At 42.7% G+C, this 19,768-nt stretch overlaps 2 protein-coding genes and 1 long non-coding RNA gene across 5 annotated transcripts; 2 read left to right on the forward strand and 1 right to left on the reverse strand.

Annotated features, from left to right (window-relative positions):
- The first annotated feature begins 357 nt into the window (after positions 1-357).
- LOC120827139 (apoptosis regulator BAX) lies at positions 358-6,272 on the forward strand. Its single transcript, XM_040189798.2, has 6 exons — positions 358-585; positions 794-824; positions 2,214-2,378; positions 2,454-2,592; positions 3,135-3,239; positions 3,959-6,272. The coding sequence occupies exons 1-6, from the start codon at positions 558-560 to the stop codon at positions 4,100-4,102; spliced, it is 612 nt and encodes a 203-aa protein (XP_040045732.1). The 5' UTR covers positions 358-557; the 3' UTR covers positions 4,103-6,272.
- Positions 6,273-7,083: 811 nt separating this feature from the next.
- LOC144384594 (uncharacterized) lies at positions 7,084-9,706 on the forward strand. 3 transcript variants are annotated; one of them, XR_013451393.1, is made up of 5 exons: positions 7,084-7,791; positions 7,908-8,041; positions 8,305-8,704; positions 8,814-9,084; positions 9,392-9,706. It is a non-coding gene; the product is annotated as an uncharacterized LOC144384594 (long non-coding RNA). The 3 variants fall into 3 exon arrangements; XR_013451395.1 differs by having other exon boundaries at positions 7,320-7,791; positions 8,281-8,704; XR_013451394.1 differs by having other exon boundaries at positions 7,320-7,791; positions 8,456-8,704.
- LOC144384592 (uncharacterized) lies at positions 9,590-14,318 on the reverse strand. The gene is made up of 12 exons (XM_078084379.1): positions 13,825-14,318; positions 13,353-13,559; positions 12,925-13,163; positions 12,731-12,831; positions 12,441-12,610; positions 11,904-12,098; positions 11,499-11,585; positions 10,909-11,162; positions 10,702-10,827; positions 10,328-10,468; positions 10,076-10,184; positions 9,590-9,973 (listed from the first exon to the last, which is right to left on the reverse strand). The coding sequence occupies exons 1-12, from the start codon at positions 13,955-13,957 to the stop codon at positions 9,762-9,764; spliced, it is 1,974 nt and encodes a 657-aa protein (XP_077940505.1). The 5' UTR covers positions 13,958-14,318; the 3' UTR covers positions 9,590-9,761.
- Positions 14,319-19,768: the final 5,450 nt, after the last annotated feature.

A 19,768-nucleotide genomic window follows, 5' to 3' on the forward strand; every position in this document is an offset into this window, starting at 1 on the left:
GATCATAGAAGCAATAGTGTAAAAGAAAGCATGTAGATGGAGCATTTGTTTGAAAATATAAAAAATAAATAAAAACCAACATAAAATAACATTCGCGTTTGTATAATAAAACGTTTCATTATTGTATGTACATTTTCACGCTTTTTATGACACAATTTAACAGGATACATGATTTTAGCTTCTTTAAATTGATATAGTGCATATGTAACACAAACACAGTATGATACTGAAAACTAATATACTGATTTGTGTCACTGTGATACTGTTAAAAATATTCCAATGTGGGAAAAAACGGCATGTAGTGTAGCGTGACGTCACGTCAACGTGACATATTCACATAACAGGTCGTGAATATGTCACGTTTCAACACGGATGTAATTGAGTGAGGCACGGCTGGTTTCCGCCGCGCTCAGAAGTTTCTTACTTTCTATATGTATTGTTTATTAAACAGATATTATATGTATCACATGAATAGCGTTTCAATCACTTGATTCAGTCAGTAAAGTAGGGAAGAAGAGGTTCTCTAACTTTAGAAGTGTTTTATTTAACGTTAAACCATGGCGTGTGAAGGAAACGGCATGTCGGGTGAGCTTCAGAGAGCACTTTAAGATCTCTATTCCAGTCTGTTCATTTAATTTTCCTGTTTGTGTTTTGTAATTCTCGTTTTGCTGTATAAACAACCGTGACATTATTGTGCCTTTCTTTGAACCCGAGGTTGAACGCTGCCTTGTGTCATTGAAGGTGTAACGTAAAGTGAAAGTAGACATCACTGACTCGTTTTATCCTTCCACAGACGCGAGGATCGGAGAGGCCCTGATCAAAGAGTAAGTCCTCTCTCGGCGCTCTCAAGTTTTTAGAACCCACGATGGAAATCATTTGTGCGAACTCAACTGTGCGAAACACGAATATATTCAGTTTACAATACGTTGTTACGAATCGAAGCACGTGTTGGGCTCATTCCTCGTTTGCAAAAACTATTCATTGGGAATCTTTTTTTCTTTTTTTTGCTAAAATAATACATTTTTGGACTTTTACTTAGACAAAACCACTGTTACTATGTCCTGTTACTATTTAGCACAGCTAAAAAACATCACCAACAAAATAATGTTTTTTTTTTTAATTTCTCTGGTCTTCGCCATCAGAGCTTCTTCCAGTTTTAGTTTGCGCTGAACTTGTGAACTGAACTGATACTCACCCACTCCGTACTTCACTGTGGGGATTATGCTATGATGCTGTTCTGACATGCTATAGGGAGATTTAATGTATGTTTTTGCTAAATTTTACCAGGCTTGGATGTTTTTCCTTTGTAAGAAAGGCTTCTGTCTTGTCTAGTATCAGTGCAATGGTGGGATTTTGTAAAAAGGCACATATGGTTCAATCCTGTTTGTTAAAAGTTTGGGGTACCCACACACAGCTAACGTTACTATTTACCCGGATACAATAGGACCAGACAATTTGCACAAGAGGTTGATTGGGGCAGATCGGCCAACCACAGCCGGAGTTAGACAAAAAAATCCAGATACTGACTGCTATCGTATGGCAGTCATGAGGGCTGCACAAAAGCCTGACTTAGTGATAATCCTCACTCTTTGGGTGTTATATTGATTTATTTCACCACTGGTAACTTATTCAAAACAGTTCTACACATCAGAACACCCACAGGGGTTCCTCTTTATCCCCACAGAAAGAAAACTATCCAGATAGACAAAGTAGTTAGAGTTATTATACTGTTTTCATGTGTGTGCCATTTTCAGAGCAGAGGCCAAAAAACAGCCTCAGGGTTAGGTTTTTTTTTATTGTTTACGTTATAGGTAACATAAATGTTTGGGATCAGGATTTGTATTCGTCTTGGTCTCATTTATGACGAACTGGCATTTTAATGCGAGTGTAAACCTTTATATTCACTGCAGCTAGTACAAGCGTTCACGTTAGTCACTATTGTATTGTGTTTGTATTGGTTAACTTGGGGAACCACGGTAACCAAACGGCCGAGTTGACATTACCATACTTAAGCCCCAGAAAACAGAGGAGTAGTCAAGCTGTAACAAGAAATGATAAAGTCACGTCAAAAATATGATGTGGAAAATGCTTGTTTCAATGAGAAATAGAAGAATTGTGTTGTTGTCCTCGCAGCTTTACTCCGCTGTGACAATCCCACAAAGTTAAAGCCCCCCTCCACAGTATGGCTCCTCTGACGTCCCGTTCTCCTGTAGGGTCATCGAGGAGGAGCTGAAGGACGCGTCCTCGGAGGACTTCCCTCCGCTCACCCCGCTGGCCGTGGAGCTAAAGACGGAGCAGGAGCAGCAGATGGTGACCCAGCTGGGCAAAATGATCCGCATCATCGGCGACAGGGTCCGAGACGACCAGGAGTTCCAAGAGTGAGTCTCCATACAGTCCGCCGTGGGTGGTAAAGACTAGAACGTGTAATGAGCCGCACCCTCGCTTTGTTTCAGTGCAATCGACGGAGTGGCTTGTTCCTCCAGCTCTAAGGGGGACCGCTTCAAGCAAGTGGCAGAAAAAGTATTTGAACACGGCATCACCTGGGAGAGGATTGCTGTGCTCTTCTACGTGGCCGGCAAGCTGGCTGTCAGGGTGGGTGGTCTTCCCTTCCTCCCAGAGCTCACCTGTCTATAGAGGCCTCAAGTGCTTATGCTCACCACTAAAATTACTGTTGTTACTTGGCATGCACCCGTCTTTTCACATTTGCATTCCCTTCCTGCATATAAATTCCTGCCTGCAGTAAGAGTTCACCCAGTAAAAATGTGTCCATGACGGGCCTATTTGGAGATAGATACACCCATTTGGAGCTATATCTCCAAATAAGCCAGTATATATTATTTTGATTTATTTTGATTTTGTCATGTCAATTCTTAACTCATGCGCCTCAAAAAGTGTAGGACTATATATAACTTTTATATTTAATCTAATGAATGTTAGCTCTTTAATGAGCATATAAGCCTATTCTTCAGCCAGCCCATAAACATTTCTCTCTATCCGCTTCTGCTTTGCATCGATAACACTTTGGAATGACCCGTTCAGCCATATTCCAGCCATGTCATGGAAATGAACCACAGAGCTGGACTGCATTTTCACCCTGTGCATGGACCTTTTTGTGTGTTTCTGTTGTCATTCAGATGGTGAAGGCTCACCTCCCTCAGTCAGTGAGGGAGATCCTCAAGTGGACTGTGGACTTTTTCAGAAACAATCTACTGGGCTGGATTCGGGAACATGGAGGATGGGTATGTTGGGCCTTTATTTCTTCCAGTTGCTGCTTCTTGGACTCTACATGTTATTATACACAGTGCTACCTGCCTATTAATAAATAACATTCACATACTGTAGGGATATTTTTGGGGATAATAGTCTTGCCCAAGGACACAATTACGGACTACCAGAGCTGGCGATTGAACTGCCAATCCTTTGATTGAAGGGCCACCCTGCTCTTTGCTAAGTCACAGTTCGTAGAACTAGACGTTAAACTACCATAAGGTTAAGTTAACCAATCATGTCCTTTCATAAGAAGGCTTTCATAAGAAGACTCAAAACAATTGGCTGAAATAGTGCTCATTGACTAATATCACCAGGAAAAAATTTAAAATGTAATTTAATTACACTCTTCGATTAGCAAAAGCTGCAGACAGAACCTCGTACTGGTGGTTAAAAGACTGCAGACCACAGATTGAGAGAGAGAGAAGCATCACCACTACAACACAGCACATCCTGCCTTCTATAAAGAACCACGCTGCCCCCAATAGTCACCCCGTTTTTCAGTGTTGATTACTATTATTAGGAAGATGAATGCATTATCATTATCATAATTGTCAAAACATTCTGCAGCCACATGGACTGCTTGTTTTGTTTGATTGTTTTCCAACCCATTTAGTATCACTGAATATGCTTCTAATATATTTAGCCAGATGGATGTCCACACCACGTGATCACAGATGTGTCTCCACAGATAAACAGTTTCTCTGAATTGGCGGTGGCGTCCGTTCAGAGCGTATCATCAATGAGCCCCCACAGCTACGGCATCGTCCTCATCTTCATCGCCGGCCTGGCTCTGGGAAGCGTCCTCACCTGGAGACTAACCCAACGGCTCTGAGGCTCACACACACACACACACACATTTACATTCTTAACTTCTTCTTTTTTTATTCTATGAACAAGTGTTTTAAAAAACAGGTGAACATTCATAACAATTTTAAGCCCAATTGCAATGTTTTGCTGACGATAACCTACCGTATTGTCCGCACTATAAGGCGCACTTAAAAGCCTTTAATTTTCTCAAAAAACAACAGTGTGCCTTATAATCCGGAGCGCCTTATATATGGATCAATTGGTTAACTGGTTGATCCATACTGGATCCATACTGGTTGTACACGGCACTCAAGGCGCTCTGCCAAACATGCCAAAGCTCGGTCTACGACGGCGAGATGTTGAGCGGGCGCTCAAGCGCGTGAGATATGGAGCTTGTTTCAGGGCGCGTCGGAGAAACTTTTCTTTACAGTGGCTGAACCATTTTAACGGGGAAAATAAGTTATTCTTAAGGCTGGCGCATGCTTCTGCGTCTGCGTCGTTGCATCGACGCACTCGTTTCAATTCATGGGTCAAAAAGTCTTGCATGTGTTGCAGAGCAATTCACCGCCAGAACAACAGGTGGAGTAACGTGTTTTTGTTGAAGACGACCTAGAGAGTCACGTCTTTGTGTGTGGAAGTTGTTGGTTTGTTTATTTATTTATCATAGACTTTATTGCCCCGTGCATCGCCACTGCTGCTTTTCATCTCCACAAAGTTATGGAGGAAAATACGGTATTTTCCTCCACAACTTTGTGCACCTCTCGACCGGCAAACTGACGTTTGTGGAGATCTCCCTCCATGAATCGGAGCCGTCCGCGCGTCCTTATAGTCCACCAATGACGGGTTGTATAAGCGGTCATATTTACGCATTTCTTCCAACAAATGTTCTTCAATCTGATCCGTTATCTCGTAAACATTCTTCGTTTTATTAATGGCGGTTTTGTGCTATGAACTTCGCAGCATCGATCGGACCCTGAAAGCACCGTCTCCACCTCCCCACATCCCCCCCCATCCACCCGCCCCGACATCAAACGTTTGACTGCAGTATCTTATGCACCCTATAATCCGGTGCGCCCTATATATGAAATATGTTCTAAAATAGGTCATTCATTGAAGGTGCACCTTATAATCCGGTGCGCCTTATAGTGCGGAAAATACGGTAGTTTTGTTTCAATTCACGAATACAAGTAATTTTCCCCACACAGCTTAATTAAAGAATGAAAAACTGTATGGTAACATCACTCTTTAGGAGAGTGAGTTTATTAATTAGATTCATCCTGTGCTCACAAACTGCTGTCATGTCCTGATCACATGTTGCCAAGACATACATTTGACCTTCTCTAATGTCATCTATGCAAACTACTAAACTTGAAAGAAACGTTATTTCAAAGAAAGTCTGATATTGTTCTTATTAACAAAGAGATGTTCTCTCTGCCCTCCACTCCACTCCAATGGTCGACAGGGGACACACGTCATTTTCAAGCGGGCGCTGCTGCCTGGAGTAACGCCGTGGTCGAAAATGTCTAACGCAGTGGTCCCCACATTTTTCAGCCTTCCTCCCTCGGGCAGTTTGCCTGAATAATAATAATTACGAGCAATAGCGGTAACCATTTTATTTGCACAAAATCTCCACTTTTTAAGTTCTTTGACCTTTATGGCAATGAAAAATCTGCCCGGTGAAGTTCTAAGTACATAGTGTTAGAATATTGTTGATTTGTGAGTTTTTTAAGTGTGACTTTGAGCTGTGGCCATGACCTTGGTGGAAGAATAACACATGCACAACACAACATGTGTTATCCAGGTCTTTAAGAATGTCCACTATAAAGTGTTCCATTGTTTATTGGGGCTCTCTGGTGATAGCAATGTCTGTTTGATTAATTTTATCATACTGATTTTGATCTGTGGCACTTGATTGATTTCATGCAAACATTCAGAGTTCAGTGGATGCACTGAGCCTCTTGCTCAAGCTCATATAGTGATACTGTGAGCTGTGATTGTAGATGTTAGGATGTGAACTCTCCATACATGTGTTGGTACAGAAATGTCAATTGTATGTTGGAGGTCATTACGTACTCTGTCCACCAGAGGGCGCCGGTTTACTTTTACATTGTAAATTGACCCACTTGTTATAAATCTTGCTCACAGTCATTTGATGTTAAATGGATTATTTTATTAAAGAAAACTTGTTCATGTTTTATTTGAAACTTCTATTAAACAAAAACACAGATTCAAGGTAAGCTCAATAATAAACTTAAGAGAAGCAACAAAGTAATTCAATGAGCTTTAGATACAACAGGAAATGGCAGTAAAATGAGCTCAGGTGCAGCTGGTAATTTTTTTTTTATATGATTAAGGTATTAACATTAGGACTCTGAGATGAATAGGAACCCATTGGCATAACGGACACGGCTGTTTAAAAACATCATCAGGTTGGTAAATAAGATAATATGATATAAGTTAACCGTTATTGTACCAAATAAGTTAACATTATTTTAAAATCATGACTGAAATATACAATCTGTTTGAGTCATGGTGTGGTCCTTGGCATGAAAGATTATTACAGATTAGTGGATATGATCATTTTACATGCAAATTAGCTGTAATTTTCCTAAAATGTAATGCTTTTTTCATGTGACATAACTCAGGGTGCGTGCATTGCACACTGTTTGATTGAATGAATACAACCTACAACTGCACACATCGCCTTGACTGCAAGTATATTAGACCTGAAGCATTGTTTGGGCTTTTTACAATATGTGCAAAACGATGAGGTCAAATCCCAAGAAATAGGCAAAGAATAAGTCCCTGTGATGTTAGCAACTAATGTCGAGGGAATACTTTTTTCAAAGCTTGGCTTTTGTACAGTCACTGACTTTAATTTGAGTGTTGTACAGCAGATCTTAAACCTACTAATAGCTTGGTTTATAAAGCCCAGTGGCAACAGCTCACATCTTGAGAAGAGAATTCTCCCAGTGACATGTGAGAAACCTGAAAGCCTCTGCATAATATGGAGGACTAAAAGTGCCACAATTAAATAAATAAATACACCATTAAATAATTACTTAAATGTGTCATTCATTAATTAAAATTGGAATTAAATAAATAAATGTGTCATTAAATGTGTCATTAATTAATTAAAATACCGATTCATTGTATGTAAAATGCATATATAACTATTTCACTATTTACATTTACATTTCATGATCCTGCGTTGCAGCGCTTCATGAATTACTTAAAACTGTCAAACTGACCCATCAAAGTCAGTGGGCGGGGCTAACGCGAATCTAGTCTGATCCATTGCTTTGGTCTGAAGTACCTGGATAGAAACATGGAGGATCTCCGTGAACTTTCCAGGGAGTTGGTGAGAGACATTTTAAACTTAGCAGGGGATGTAGAAGCAGGACCTGCTGAGTCCGAGCATGTAGCTAGTAAAGCAGAGGAACTTATTGAAGTTGTTGGAGTCATTTCCGCACTTTCTGACGAAGATATCGACCACAGAGTAATTACAAATCTAGAAGAAGTTGTCCACCGCTTCTCTGGTACCAGGGCGCATCAGGCCCAACACACACAGGGACCGGGGCGTTTGCCGTTTGACATACCGAGTGCAGTTCTGGAGCATCAAGTTCTTTGTGGAGTTCCCGCAGTTCAAATCGCAGCGATGTTCGGAGTGTCAAAGAGGACCATCAGGAGGTGCATGCAACAACACAGTTTAAGGTATTTACACTAAATTCATGAGGTTTCTGTTTATGAATTGCTGCTCTCATACACTCTGAAAGAATATGGCGTTTAAGGTAACATTACTTGATGTTGTGTTTTTTTTGTTTCTACAGAAAAACAGATCTCTATTCAGCTGTGAATGATGAGGAATTGGACCATATTGTAAGTGAAATTCACAGAAGTCATCCAAACACCGGCTACAAGCTAATGCGTGGTCACCTGAATGCAAGAGGTGTGCGTGTTCCAAGTGAGTATAATAATATGGGCATTATTTAAATGTATTTTTAATTCGGAGCTCTGCCCTTTTGAAAGGTGAAGGAAGCCCGCTTTTGGAAAGACATCGCCTCTGAGATGTAGAATGTGTATAATAGAAGAGAAACACACATTTCAGGACAGCTGACTTCTATCATCAGGATAGACATGTCCTGTGATTTTTAGCCTCCTGTTTAATAGAGGTGGAACAATATCTGACAGTAATATTCTCAGCTGTCCGGATGTTCCTCCCCTCAGTCTCAAGACTGCAAGAGTCTTTACGCAGAGTAGATGCAGAGGGAGTCTACATGAGACGTCTGAGGCTAATAAGATAAACAATTCATCGTTCTAGATGTTTCATTACAATTGTTTCACAATAAAGTTGTATCTTTTCATGTCTTTGCAACAGGTGGAGATTTGTTGTCCACGGTGGGGTGGATGGATTCAGTCGTTTAGTGGTCTACCTGACTGTGGCTGGCAATAACAGAGCTCATACGGTCTTACAGAGCTTTATCGCCGCTGTTGAGCAGTATGGGCTGCCATCAAGGGTACGGTCTGATAAAGGGGGGGAGAATGCAGATGTAGCAGAATTCATGATCAGAAGCAGAGGTACCGACAGGAATTCACACATCACAGGCAGAAGTGTCCACAATCAGCGGTAAAGAAATATGTTTGGCAACTAGGCTCACACAACTAACATACCAGTTGAATGTACTTTAGCATATGTCACATAAATTAACAATTTGACAATTTTATCCTAAACACAGAATAGAGAGGATGTGGAGAGATGTTTATGAACATGCCCTGGACCTCTTCTATCAGATCTTTACTTCATTGGAAGATCAGGGAACACTGAATCCAGACAATGAAGTCCATCTTTTCGCTCTGCACCGGATTTTCCTTCCACTGGTTCAGCAAAGCCTAGACTCTTTTCGAGATGCTTGGAACTTTCACGGTCTGAGAACTGAAGGGAATCAGTCACCACAGCAACTCTGGAGACGTTACAGAGAGCAAGGCCCTGAGGAGGATCCTACTGAGGTTAACAATCAACTTTAAACACGTTTCTAAAGTGTTTGCCCAAAAGGAATTATGGGAGGAAAAAAATTGTGCTAAATGTGGTACTTTAAATGGAACATTTACTATATTGTCTTTAAAATCTCCCAAGCTTTTAAAGATCAACCTGTGAGCTGTAGTTTCTACAGTGCATACTACAGCTGTATTATTTCACAAAACTTTAATAACTAACAATTTCTCACTGACTTGGTGACCAAAAATAACAATCTTGTGTTAGGACATGTCAAACTATTTTTAAGTACAAGTTTGATTATGCTTGTCATCTTTTCAGATTCCTGAAGAGTATGGGATCGACTGGAACGGACCTCACAGCCTTCATGGAGGCACTGTGTCAGTCCCCGAGGTTCAGCTGGCCCGTGAGCTCTCAGATGAAGAGGTTGCAATTTTGCCAGCTCCAGGAGTTTCTGTTACTGATGCGCTTAGACTATATGTAGAGACTGTGGAAGTGTTATCAAGAATCTTAGACTGATGTCCGACACGTTTTTATTTTTTGTGTTAGAACAAGCAGTCAAAAACTGAAAGTTTGCTTTCCTTTAAAAAAAAAATATATATATATATGCCGAATAAAAATAAAATAAAAAGTCAACTGCTGCAGTGTGTTAATCAGTTTTCAAAGACACTGAACTTGTGTCTGAAAATACTTAAACAAGCCCAAATCCAGTACTTTTTATAGCAGCGACAAGTGCTTTCTCAAAGTCCATGTAGATCTTGAAATGAGCTGGCAGCTTTAGTGTTTCAAAGCATGTGGAGGACGTAGGAAGGGTTCCCTCAGAAATCACCACTGTCAGTTCAGGAGGAAGCATCTCCCAGCCAACCCAGAATGTCAGCAGCTGGGCCAGGGTACCTGATGAAGCTAAAAGTCATACAATGGATTGAAGACATTTAGTTCAACTTTATTTGATCATATCTATCCATGAGACATAGAAGCATTTGTAAAGAGAAATTAGGTTTATACCCGTTTCAATGAACATCCTTAGAAAGCCAGTGATGCGGCAGGTGGTGTCCAAGTCAAAGTCTTCATCATCACTGTCCTCAACTGGCCATGTGATTTCTTCTAGGAGCATCTTAAAGAAAACAAATTGTAATTTTAAAAAAGGGAGATGCAGATCACATTATTGGAAAATGGAAAAATAGCCAGCTCAGTCATGGAAAAAAGACGTAAAATTCATTAAGTTAAGTCACAAATATAACTAAATTACTGACTTACCTGGGGTGTGAACTGCATTTCAGCCATTTTGGGGAAAAGAAGTGGGACAACATCTGGCCTAGATGTCAGCAGGGGCCATACCATCACATCTTTCAGTCCCTTTCTCAACTGTTTAATTTGGCGCATGGTCCTCCCAACGACCTAAGAGACAGACAGACCCATATTACAGCAGAAATCCTTAACCCAAATTTGACAAAAGTTGGCACAGTAGAACAAAATGTTAATAAAAGCACAATAAAGTGTCTTATAAAAACCCATTAAAACTCGAGTACTTAAACTCTTGTGTTAACATTAACAAGCCAGGGTTCAGAATACATTCTATAATTTCAACAAGTACAGCAATGAGTTCTGTTACTTAACCAGCAGGAACTCACTGCATGGAGTAGAAGTTTATTATGTAGCCATCTCCGATTTGTTTTGGTGACTGCCGGAAGATCCCAAGACATGGAAAGATCTGAAACTGTGGCTTTCTGTTCCGGTGTAAGTTCTTCATGTTCAAGCTAGAATAAGGACCATACCATTTATTATATCTGCCCAAGCAATATTTTTTTACATGGCAAATTATCTTTTAGGTTACATACCAGTTCTATGATGCTCCTGATGTGCAGATCAGGACAGTCTTCAATAACAACAGTAGCCATTTCTGGGTCCCCATTGAGCAGTACATGAATTACAGCAGGACTTAATCCTGTACCATGGGGACCGTCATGCAGAAAAGTGTGGGCCAACATCCTTCCTGCAACCCGGAAGAGGTTGCTTTCAATAAGTGCCTCTGATGCTGCTGGAACAAGATGGTCAGGTTCACCCTCAAATAGCAGTGTTCGGCCCATTCCTCCTGTAAAGTACCAAGAGAGCAGGGAATAAAGTCACAACAACTAACCTCTTAAATACATAAAATTACATCATACTAGTGCAGTGCCCGTTGAAAATGTGCCTGTTTGGAACGGGCGATTACTTGGCCTGTGGTATTGCTGCTTGTAGAATTCACTTAAACAAAATTGTAGCCTACTCCAAAATGACTTACAGACCCCAAACCACTTCAAATGCAACCCCCCTGAATATCCTACTACTGACTTATTGATTTACCTGACACAAAACATTGCCCAACGGCCCTCTGCTAAACAGCACATATCTGCGTTCATCAACCACCAGAACGTGTGCGAGTACTTACCAAGATCTAGACTGAATCCAAACTGGAGTTTGGATATGATTGTTGTCATAAAGTACCGCATCACTCCCTCTCCGATAGCAAGATCACCTGAAATAAAATACTGATAATAACACAGTGGAAAAAAGTGGCAGACAAATACGGGTAACTTGATTAGCTAACATTTAACAAGCAAGGGAGAAAAATAGTCAAAATTATATTGGCTGTAATTTAGAACAGCATCCTTAATATTGATTATTCCAGATAAGAGTATATTGTGCACAATATTCACATACATAACATTTTTTATCAATTATATAATTTTGTGCATTCCATTCTCCCATTTTCCAATGGGACAATTCCATATATGCTACTTGAGTGGTATAAACTGTACTGATGTATTTATATTATAAACTTTATATTACTTACCAACCAGAGTACAATGAAGTGGACATGCCCATTCTTGCTGCTGTTTATAGAATAAGAGAAGCTCCCGTTCCCGGTCCTCTTCAGACTCCCTTACATCCATCTTCATTCTAAGCGGTTTCCCAGTTGCATGTTCCCTTAGCAGATTTTCTTTGAAAACTTTGGCAGCTTGAGTGGGTTCCTCAATAATCTTCCATTCTAAACAAACAACAACAAAGTTATCTATTCCAGAGACATATTGTGAGTTGGCATGTTACCTGCATATACAGATACCCTCTCACTCTACACAACAGGAGGAAAATTATGTTATTTCACTGATAAAACGCGGGACCCAATAGCTTAAAAATCTGTCACAACGCCGAGTTGACATAAAAACGGCATTCAACAAAAACTAAATATTAGAAAAATAAAAAAAACAGGTGCATGTTATTAATTGCCTGTAACTATTATCTTATCCAATTCTATATTAAAAGTGTTCGCTTTCTATTGACTTTTCAGTTACACACAATCTTATAGCAACACTATTGTGATGACACATACCACTGTCTGTTTCTTTGCGATCCAACTCCTCGTTGACCATCACTGCTGGAACTACTGCACTCTCAGCTGATGTTTCAGACCTCACTGGAACACTGTCACTGACTAGGGCTGTCTCACTATCATTTTCTTCCCTTTGGCCTCCCTCTTGTTCTCTTTCCTCCATGGGTGTCCTCGAAGTGAACAGAATCGAAATGGTCATACTGGCTTATTTGTGTGCACAACACTCCAAGAGGACATATTCCCAAAGAAAATGAATATGCTACCCTCGCATTGCTTTAGGAAGTACATACCCATTGCAGCTCAATCTGTGCAGCTTCATCTCTGAAAAGGGAACTTCCATCTGACAAGTGATGCAGGGGATGACTGGACCAGAGGCAGGACGTGAGCTCTCCTAACAACAAATGGCTTTTAATTAATGATTAAAAGTCACCAGTAATCTTTGTTTTGATTATGTATTAAACTAGGTCTCTGTAAATTTATGTACACAATCTAAGGGTAGATCCTGTTGAAGTGGACGTATGTAGATTGTAGCCTGCCCAATCATCGTCGATGGATCTTTCAGATAGGCAAGGGTGTATCCAGTGCTGGGACACTGAAGCAATGCAAGATTTCGACTGCGAGTAGATCCTAAAAGTTTTAGAAGTTCAAAGCCTCCCCCTTGTTGGAGCTTCGGAAACACTTCAATCAGTTTATTTGTTATAACCATGGGATCGTGGTCATTCCCTGGAGAAAAATAAAATAAAATCATAACTCACCTCACCTTAAACCTTTAAAACAAAGCAAATAAGCCTGTGATAACTATTATTCACAGTATTAAAATGAATTACGTTTGAGTCACTATACAATTAAATGCAAATAATTTCAATGAACACAATTTGTTTTGTTTTGGTAAATGCCTAGTTTCGCACTGACCTGAAAATGTTACTTTTTGCTCTCCAAGTCCTGAATGAGGAAGTTCAGCTATAACCAGTACGCTTGGCATTTTATCCGCATTGTGGTCAGCCAAACAACAGACAGTATTTGTGTAGCTTCTTCGGCTAACTTGGACTTGTGCTGGTCGTCTCGTCATATTCCTTCTGGCTCCAATGTTGTATGGCGCAAAGAGCCTTGCTACCTCCGCTGCAACACAGAAAAACGTCACCGCTCAATGGTCACCAGTCAGCTAAAACAGTCTCTACTTCTATCTTGGGATGCTCAAACCAGCTAACACCATTAGCTAACTAGCGGGTTTTATGCTCCACCAATTAACAACGAACGTGTCGCGCACGAAACATCATAATACCACATACAAATACATTTTCGAGTCGATCTAATTTAACCCACACGTGTGTCCCGAATCATTAATGAGTAGCACACCTGGCTAACATGAAATTACTTAGCTTACCTTGGACAGGTGTACGTGATTGAGCGGCCGGTATCTGCTGTGACTGAGCCGCCGGAGCCGTTGGACTTCTGCTCAGAGCTTCCTCAATCAAATTCGCTGCTTCTCTCAGCAGCTCCGGGCAACTTTTTGACATTTTGTCCTGCACCTCGCACGGCGTCTGCGTCCTTGGTCATTGGGGCTAGCAGGACCGCGTCATCTCCTTGATTTTTAGCCGTTGCAATGAAAGTTCTGTTTAACAGCGTATCCAAACCAACGTAGAGGTGAATAGCGTCACCCAGTGTATTGGAATGTGTTCAGTAGCTCTGCAGCGATCCATTATCTGGAATTGATTTGTCTTGACTTGATGCACAGGGTAACCAATCAGGCGTTATGTTCCGCCTACCAACTTTTGATGGGTCAGTTTGACAGTTTTAAGTAATTCATGAAGCGCTGCAACGCAGGATCATGAAATGTAAATGTAAATAGTGAAATAGTTATATATGCATTTTACATACAATGAATCGGTATTTTAATTAATTAATGACACATTTAATGACACATTTATTTATTTAATTCCAATTTTAATTAATGAATGACACATTTAAGTAATTATTTAATGGTGTATTTATTTATTTAATTGTGGCACTTTTAGTCCTCCATAGCATAAGAGGCCAGACACTGATATGGTTGTACTTACAGTCTTTCTTACTTCCATTGTGCTTTTTCCTGTAAAGTGCATTACATCAGTCTTGTTCAACTCTCTTTCAACTGAAATAAACGTGAGGCCTCCACCTCCTCCTTCCTGTCATTATCCATGCATTCCCTCTCTGAGAATAAGCTCTATCAAGTTCATGTGTGATTTGGCTTAACATAATTATACCCCTCCACCGCTACATCTGGATCACTCTCGCTCCCTCTCTCCCTTGCTCCCTGGTGTCGCTTGTGGACTTATAAACAGTAGACAATTAGGAGCGGAGGATAGTTGTATTAATTAGCAGGTAACAAGGGATGAGTAAAAGAGGGATTGATTGATGGATGGAGGTATTGAGCTTATAGAAAGTCAGATTGTACATTTTCACTGCTGTTAAGGGTGATCCTATTGTAATACAGAACACACCAGAATGGGCAGGAGTGTATAGAAAAACATATCCTGCTCAACATGATATATTCTTTTGTAGAATCCTAGAGAATGAAGAATTAACATAAAACGTATGTCCTCTAGGGGCGGCATGGTGGTGTAGTGGTTAGCACTGTTGCCTCACAGCAAGAAGGTCCTGGGTTCGACTCCGCCCAGTGGCCTTTCTGTGTGGAGTATGCATGTTCTCCCCGTGTCTGTGTGGGTTCCCTCCGGGTACTCCGGCTTCCTCCCACAGTACTCTGGGGATCAGGTTGATGTAGGTGTGTGATGTCTCTGTGTTAGCCCTGTGATTGGCTGGTGACCATCCAGGGTGTACCCAGTCTCTCGCCCGAAGGATAAGCGGTTTGCGGATGGATGTTTGTTCTATACAAACAGATCAGAGCTGTATCCTTTCACACATTTACAACATAAATACCACTTTGTATTTTCATTGAGCCCTTTCAATCAGAAGGTATACGGGAACATGCCAACTTAAGCATGACAACCATTGTGCAGGTTTCAGTGACTACAACCAGTCAGTTGATGTCAGTCAATGTCTAATGGGCTCTCCACACACTACATTAAAAAGTCTAACCCAAAATGTGATGCTAGCTGTTGTGACTAGCCTCGTTCTGCCTCCGGACATTTATTGGCCTTTATTTGGTTGTTGAGGCAGTCATCTGGTATTTGTTGTTGTTACGAGTGGTCTCTGTCTCTCTCTCTGTGTGAGTGGAAGGAGTGTTGAGCTTGTGGAGCGTGATTGTGAGCGTCTGATAGTCCGTTCGTTATTTCTTGCTGCTAATGTGGTGAATTCTAAGTGTTGTGGTGTGCAGGGTTCGTGGTGTTAGTGCACATAAAAGGGGTTTGGGTGATTGTTGTGGGTAGTTTGCGCTACACGCCGGCATGACGCTCACGGAGCTAACGAGGAAGCAAGGCTTCAAAATACCGCCGCGCTTCCCATGCTTGGTGGAAGAATGCAGCCTGGCGTTGTGGGAGATGGTCGGCCACAGCAACGTGAAGTCCGCAGCGCGGATGAACGGGGCTGTGGTCATATTTGTTGGCAGCGTCGTCATAGAGAACAGGATCGAGGTAGAAGACTACTTCTCTGACAAAGAGACCTTCTCCGAGTCTGTCAGATCATATATGAGCAGTGCAGGGAGAGGAGGTCTCACTGATCGGGAGGTCTTCAGGCTGCGGAAGCTGATACTGAAGGCCAGAGGAGAAACACACGGACCTCTGGGCTCGGAGGCATGACGTCCTCCTCCGATCCCACCACCCTGAGATCCTGGACCTGAAGTGGACTCTTCTCGGGCGGGAATCCATCTAGCTTAACGGGAGAGACCTGAGTGGGAGGACGGAGAGGCTGTCCGAGGTGGAGAAACGACGTAGGGGAAGAGACTCCTGACTCTACCGACCGGTTTCTGGCTTGTGGTTGTTTTTTATGTTATGTTATTATTTTTCTAGAGCTGAAGGCCTAAGTATGACCACCATGCAGGCTTTCAAGAGACAATGACGCGAGGAATAGTGAACACGGGGACGATGTGAAGAGATGATGTGCTTAGTCAGATTGCGTTTTTTTTTTATTGTACTTTGTGGGGTTTTGTGGAAATAAACATGCTTGAAAAATCGGAGCGGAAGGAGTGGTGAGTGAACGGAGCGTGAGGTGAATTGTTTGAAAGTGTTTTCTATCCGTTATTTCGTTTATTTTCGGTGTTTTTCTGGTGTGTGTTGTGGGGTGAATGCGTGGTGGTGTGTATGTGTGTCTTTTGTCTCTTTCTGTGTTAGTTTGTCCGTGTTTGTAGCCGGTCGGACCTCACGGGGCTGACGCGGAAGCACGGCGTGAAGCTCGCGCCGGGCTCCGCGTGCTCCGTGGAGGACTGCGGTCTGGCCGTGGGGGGTGAACCGCGCGGTGGTCATTTTTGTAGACAGCCTGGAGAAGGCGCGCGAGGTGGTGGCGAGCGGCGTGGTCGTCCGCGGTGCGCACGTGCCCGTTCTTCCGCTCGCCGTTCCGGCTGTGAGGGTGACTGTAGCGAACGTTCCGCCATTCGTTCCGGACGAAGCGCTGATCGAGGAGCTGGCGAAGCACGGGAAGGTGGTGTCCCCGTTAAGGAAGATGTCCTCAGGGTGCAAGTCACCCTTGCTGAGACATGTGGTCTCTCACAGGAGACAGACCCACATGGTCCTCACCAAAGCCCAGGCTCTCAGCCTGGTGATGACGGTGAGGATCGAGGGGTTTGACTACGTTATGTTTGCCACATCGGATGACGGGAGGTGTTTCCGATGAGGTGGAGAGGGACACCTGGCGAGGGTGTGTCCGGAGAAGAACCCCTCCACTCGGGACCAGAACCAGGGAGAGGCCAGGGAGGAAGAGGGGGAAGGTAAGGACCAGCGGGTCGGTCTGGTGGGAGAGGAGATGGGGTGAGTGTGGGGGCAGGTGAGTGTGGTGGTGGGTGAGGCCCAACCGGTCGGTGAGGGGGTGAGTGTAGGGACGGTGAGGCGCAGCCGGTCGGTCAGGGGGGTGAGGGAGGAGATGGGGGGGTTGAATGTAGCCAGGCGGGCGGGTCTTGTGTAGTGACAGAGTGAAAGAGGAGATGGGGGTCCAACAGGAAGGTGAAGGAGCTCGGGGGGCGCTCAACGGTGGGGGTGCTGTACAAGGTGGAAGCTCGGACAGCGAGGAGGAGGGAGGGGGGGTCTTTAAGGTCTCCCACCTGAAGAGGAAGACTAGGGCCAGCAGGGGAGGCTCTCAGGCAAAGAGGGGGGAGGGGGGGGCGGCGAGCAGAGGGGAGGTGGGGAGTCCGAGTCCTCTTCTGGGTGGGGCTCTGGCACCAGCATCTCCTCGGGTGGGACGGTCACCAGCAGGTACGGGGTGGGGCAGATGAAGGAGTTCCTGCTGACCACCAAGAACGATAGGAGTGAGGGTGGAGGACAGCTTCTCCGACGTGGAGAAGTTCGCTCGCTCCGCTCGGCACGGCAGCACCAAGAAAGGAGCTGGAAGTTTCACCCAGCAGGAGGTCTCCAGACTGAGGAGCTACTCGTAAAGATCCAAAAGGAAGGAGGAAGCACCACTGGGACCGAGTGAGGCGTCCGTCCAGATCGACTGATTATAATATATTTATCACACTATATACGTTATACTGAATTGATTATACTATATATATGTTATACTAAATTGATTATGCTTTATTTATTTTATATTATATACCTGCTGTATTGTCGTCTTATTGATATTGTTTTATGTAAAATAAAGGTTTTTCTAAAACTCAAACTCTCTCCCCCCCTCCAGGTAGCTCGGTATCCTGCGAGGAGCTACCGGGTGGAACTCCTTAGTGAGCGGGGCTGGAAGCCATCAGATGTTTGGTGCCATGGTGGATAAAAAGCTGGGGGAAGAGCTTGGATTTGAAAGCAGCTTGGATTTGATGGCACGCACCTTGCAGTGTGTGTTTAGGTGTCTGTGTTTGCCAATGTGCTGGTAGTTATTCATGGTGGCATTCTTCTACTGTTGGACAGTACGATTTTTGTTGTTTAATGTTTTGGTTTTGGGAAATTCTGTCTTAATGTAAAGCTAAACGCCTCATTAAAGCAAATGTATGAATGTATGAATTTGGTCATTCAGGTCGGTGTGACCTGATATCTGTTGGTACTTTGTCCTAAACAGCGGTGTGTAGGTTTAAATTGCAATTTGATCGGTTTTGGAAACTGCTTGAATTTATCTGGTTGTGTTATCTTTTTCCCTCGTTCTGTCTGTCTCATTCATTATTAATCATCCAACAGTGTCCTGCTCTACTCCCTGTTCATTAATTATGGCTTCGCAGTAGAAAACTAGAAATCTGGGCCTCAGCCCCCGACATCGTTGTCTGTGAACAACCTGATGCACTCAGAATGAAATTAACAAGAAAGGGATAGAAAAGATCACTCATACTGTGTAGCAGTATTTGGAAACATTATTGCAGTACCTGACAGCAAACACCACACACGTGAGGTGAGCACAGTGGTATGTTACTGCCACTACATAAAAAGTGTATTTTCCCATTGTGATGAATAAGTTATTTGAAATACCACACACATTACATTTATATCGGACTGAACGGCACCAAACTGCCCCAGGGAGAGGCGCCGAGATCGGGGCTAAACTAACCTAGGATTTAAGGCCGCTCCACTTCCTTCCTGGATATCGGAGTTCCAGTCACATAAAAATAAGATGGATGAAATCAAGTCGGTGACAGCACACATCTTCCAGAGATGGATCATTTTATAATGCCATCAGTTTGTTGCATGAGGAAGATAAATGATCCCGGAATCCGTTGCAAACCTTGTAAATACATACACTGATAAAATAGAATGAAATCGTCTTATTAAATACTTTGTTCTTTACATAGTTGAATGTGTTGACAACAAAATTGGATTCAGGTCTGGGGAACCGGTGGGCCAGTCCATAGCATCAATGCCTTCGTCTTGCAGGAACTGCCGACACACTCCAGCCACATGAGGTCTAGCATTGTCTTGCATTAGGTGGAACACAGGGCCAGCATATGGTCTCACAAGGGGTTTTAGGATCTTATCTCGGTACCTAATGGCATAGAGGCTACCTCTGGCGAGCACATCAAGGGCTGTGCCATGTCATGAAATTGATTGTCAGTGTTGCTTCCTAAGTGGGCAGTTTGATTTCACAGAAGTGTGATTGACTTGGAGTTACATTGTGTTGTTTAAGTGTTCCCTTTATTTTTTGAGCAGTGCACGTTTTGAATAAAAAGTACCATAAAGTCAATTAAAGATGGCATCAGCCAATTCAAAAAGTTCTTTCCATGTGAGGCTTTTGCCTTGGAATGACATGCGGTGTCCTCACTCCTT

Source organism: Gasterosteus aculeatus, chromosome 11, assembly GCF_964276395.1.
Source record: "Gasterosteus aculeatus chromosome 11, fGasAcu3.hap1.1, whole genome shotgun sequence".
NCBI lineage: Eukaryota > Metazoa > Chordata > Actinopteri > Perciformes > Gasterosteidae > Gasterosteus > Gasterosteus aculeatus.

Coding starts and splice junctions, on each gene's coding strand:
- LOC120827139 (XM_040189798.2), top strand. CDS start 558: ATGGCGTGTGAAGGAAACGGCATGTCGG. Junction 2,379..2,453: donor GACGACCAGGAGTTCCAAGA/GTGAGTCTCCAT, acceptor GCTTTGTTTCAG/TGCAATCGACGGAGTGGCTT. Junction 2,593..3,134: donor CCGGCAAGCTGGCTGTCAGG/GTGGGTGGTCTT, acceptor GTTGTCATTCAG/ATGGTGAAGGCTCACCTCCC.
- LOC144384592 (XM_078084379.1), bottom strand. CDS start 13,957: ATGTCAAAAAGTTGCCCGGAGCTGCTGAGAGAAGCAGCGAATTTGATT. Junction 11,586..11,903: donor ACTTCATTGTACTCTGGTTG/GTAAGTAATATA, acceptor ATTTTATTTCAG/GTGATCTTGCTATCGGAGAG. Junction 10,469..10,701: donor ATAAACTTCTACTCCATGCA/GTGAGTTCCTGC, acceptor TCTGTCTCTTAG/GTCGTTGGGAGGACCATGCG.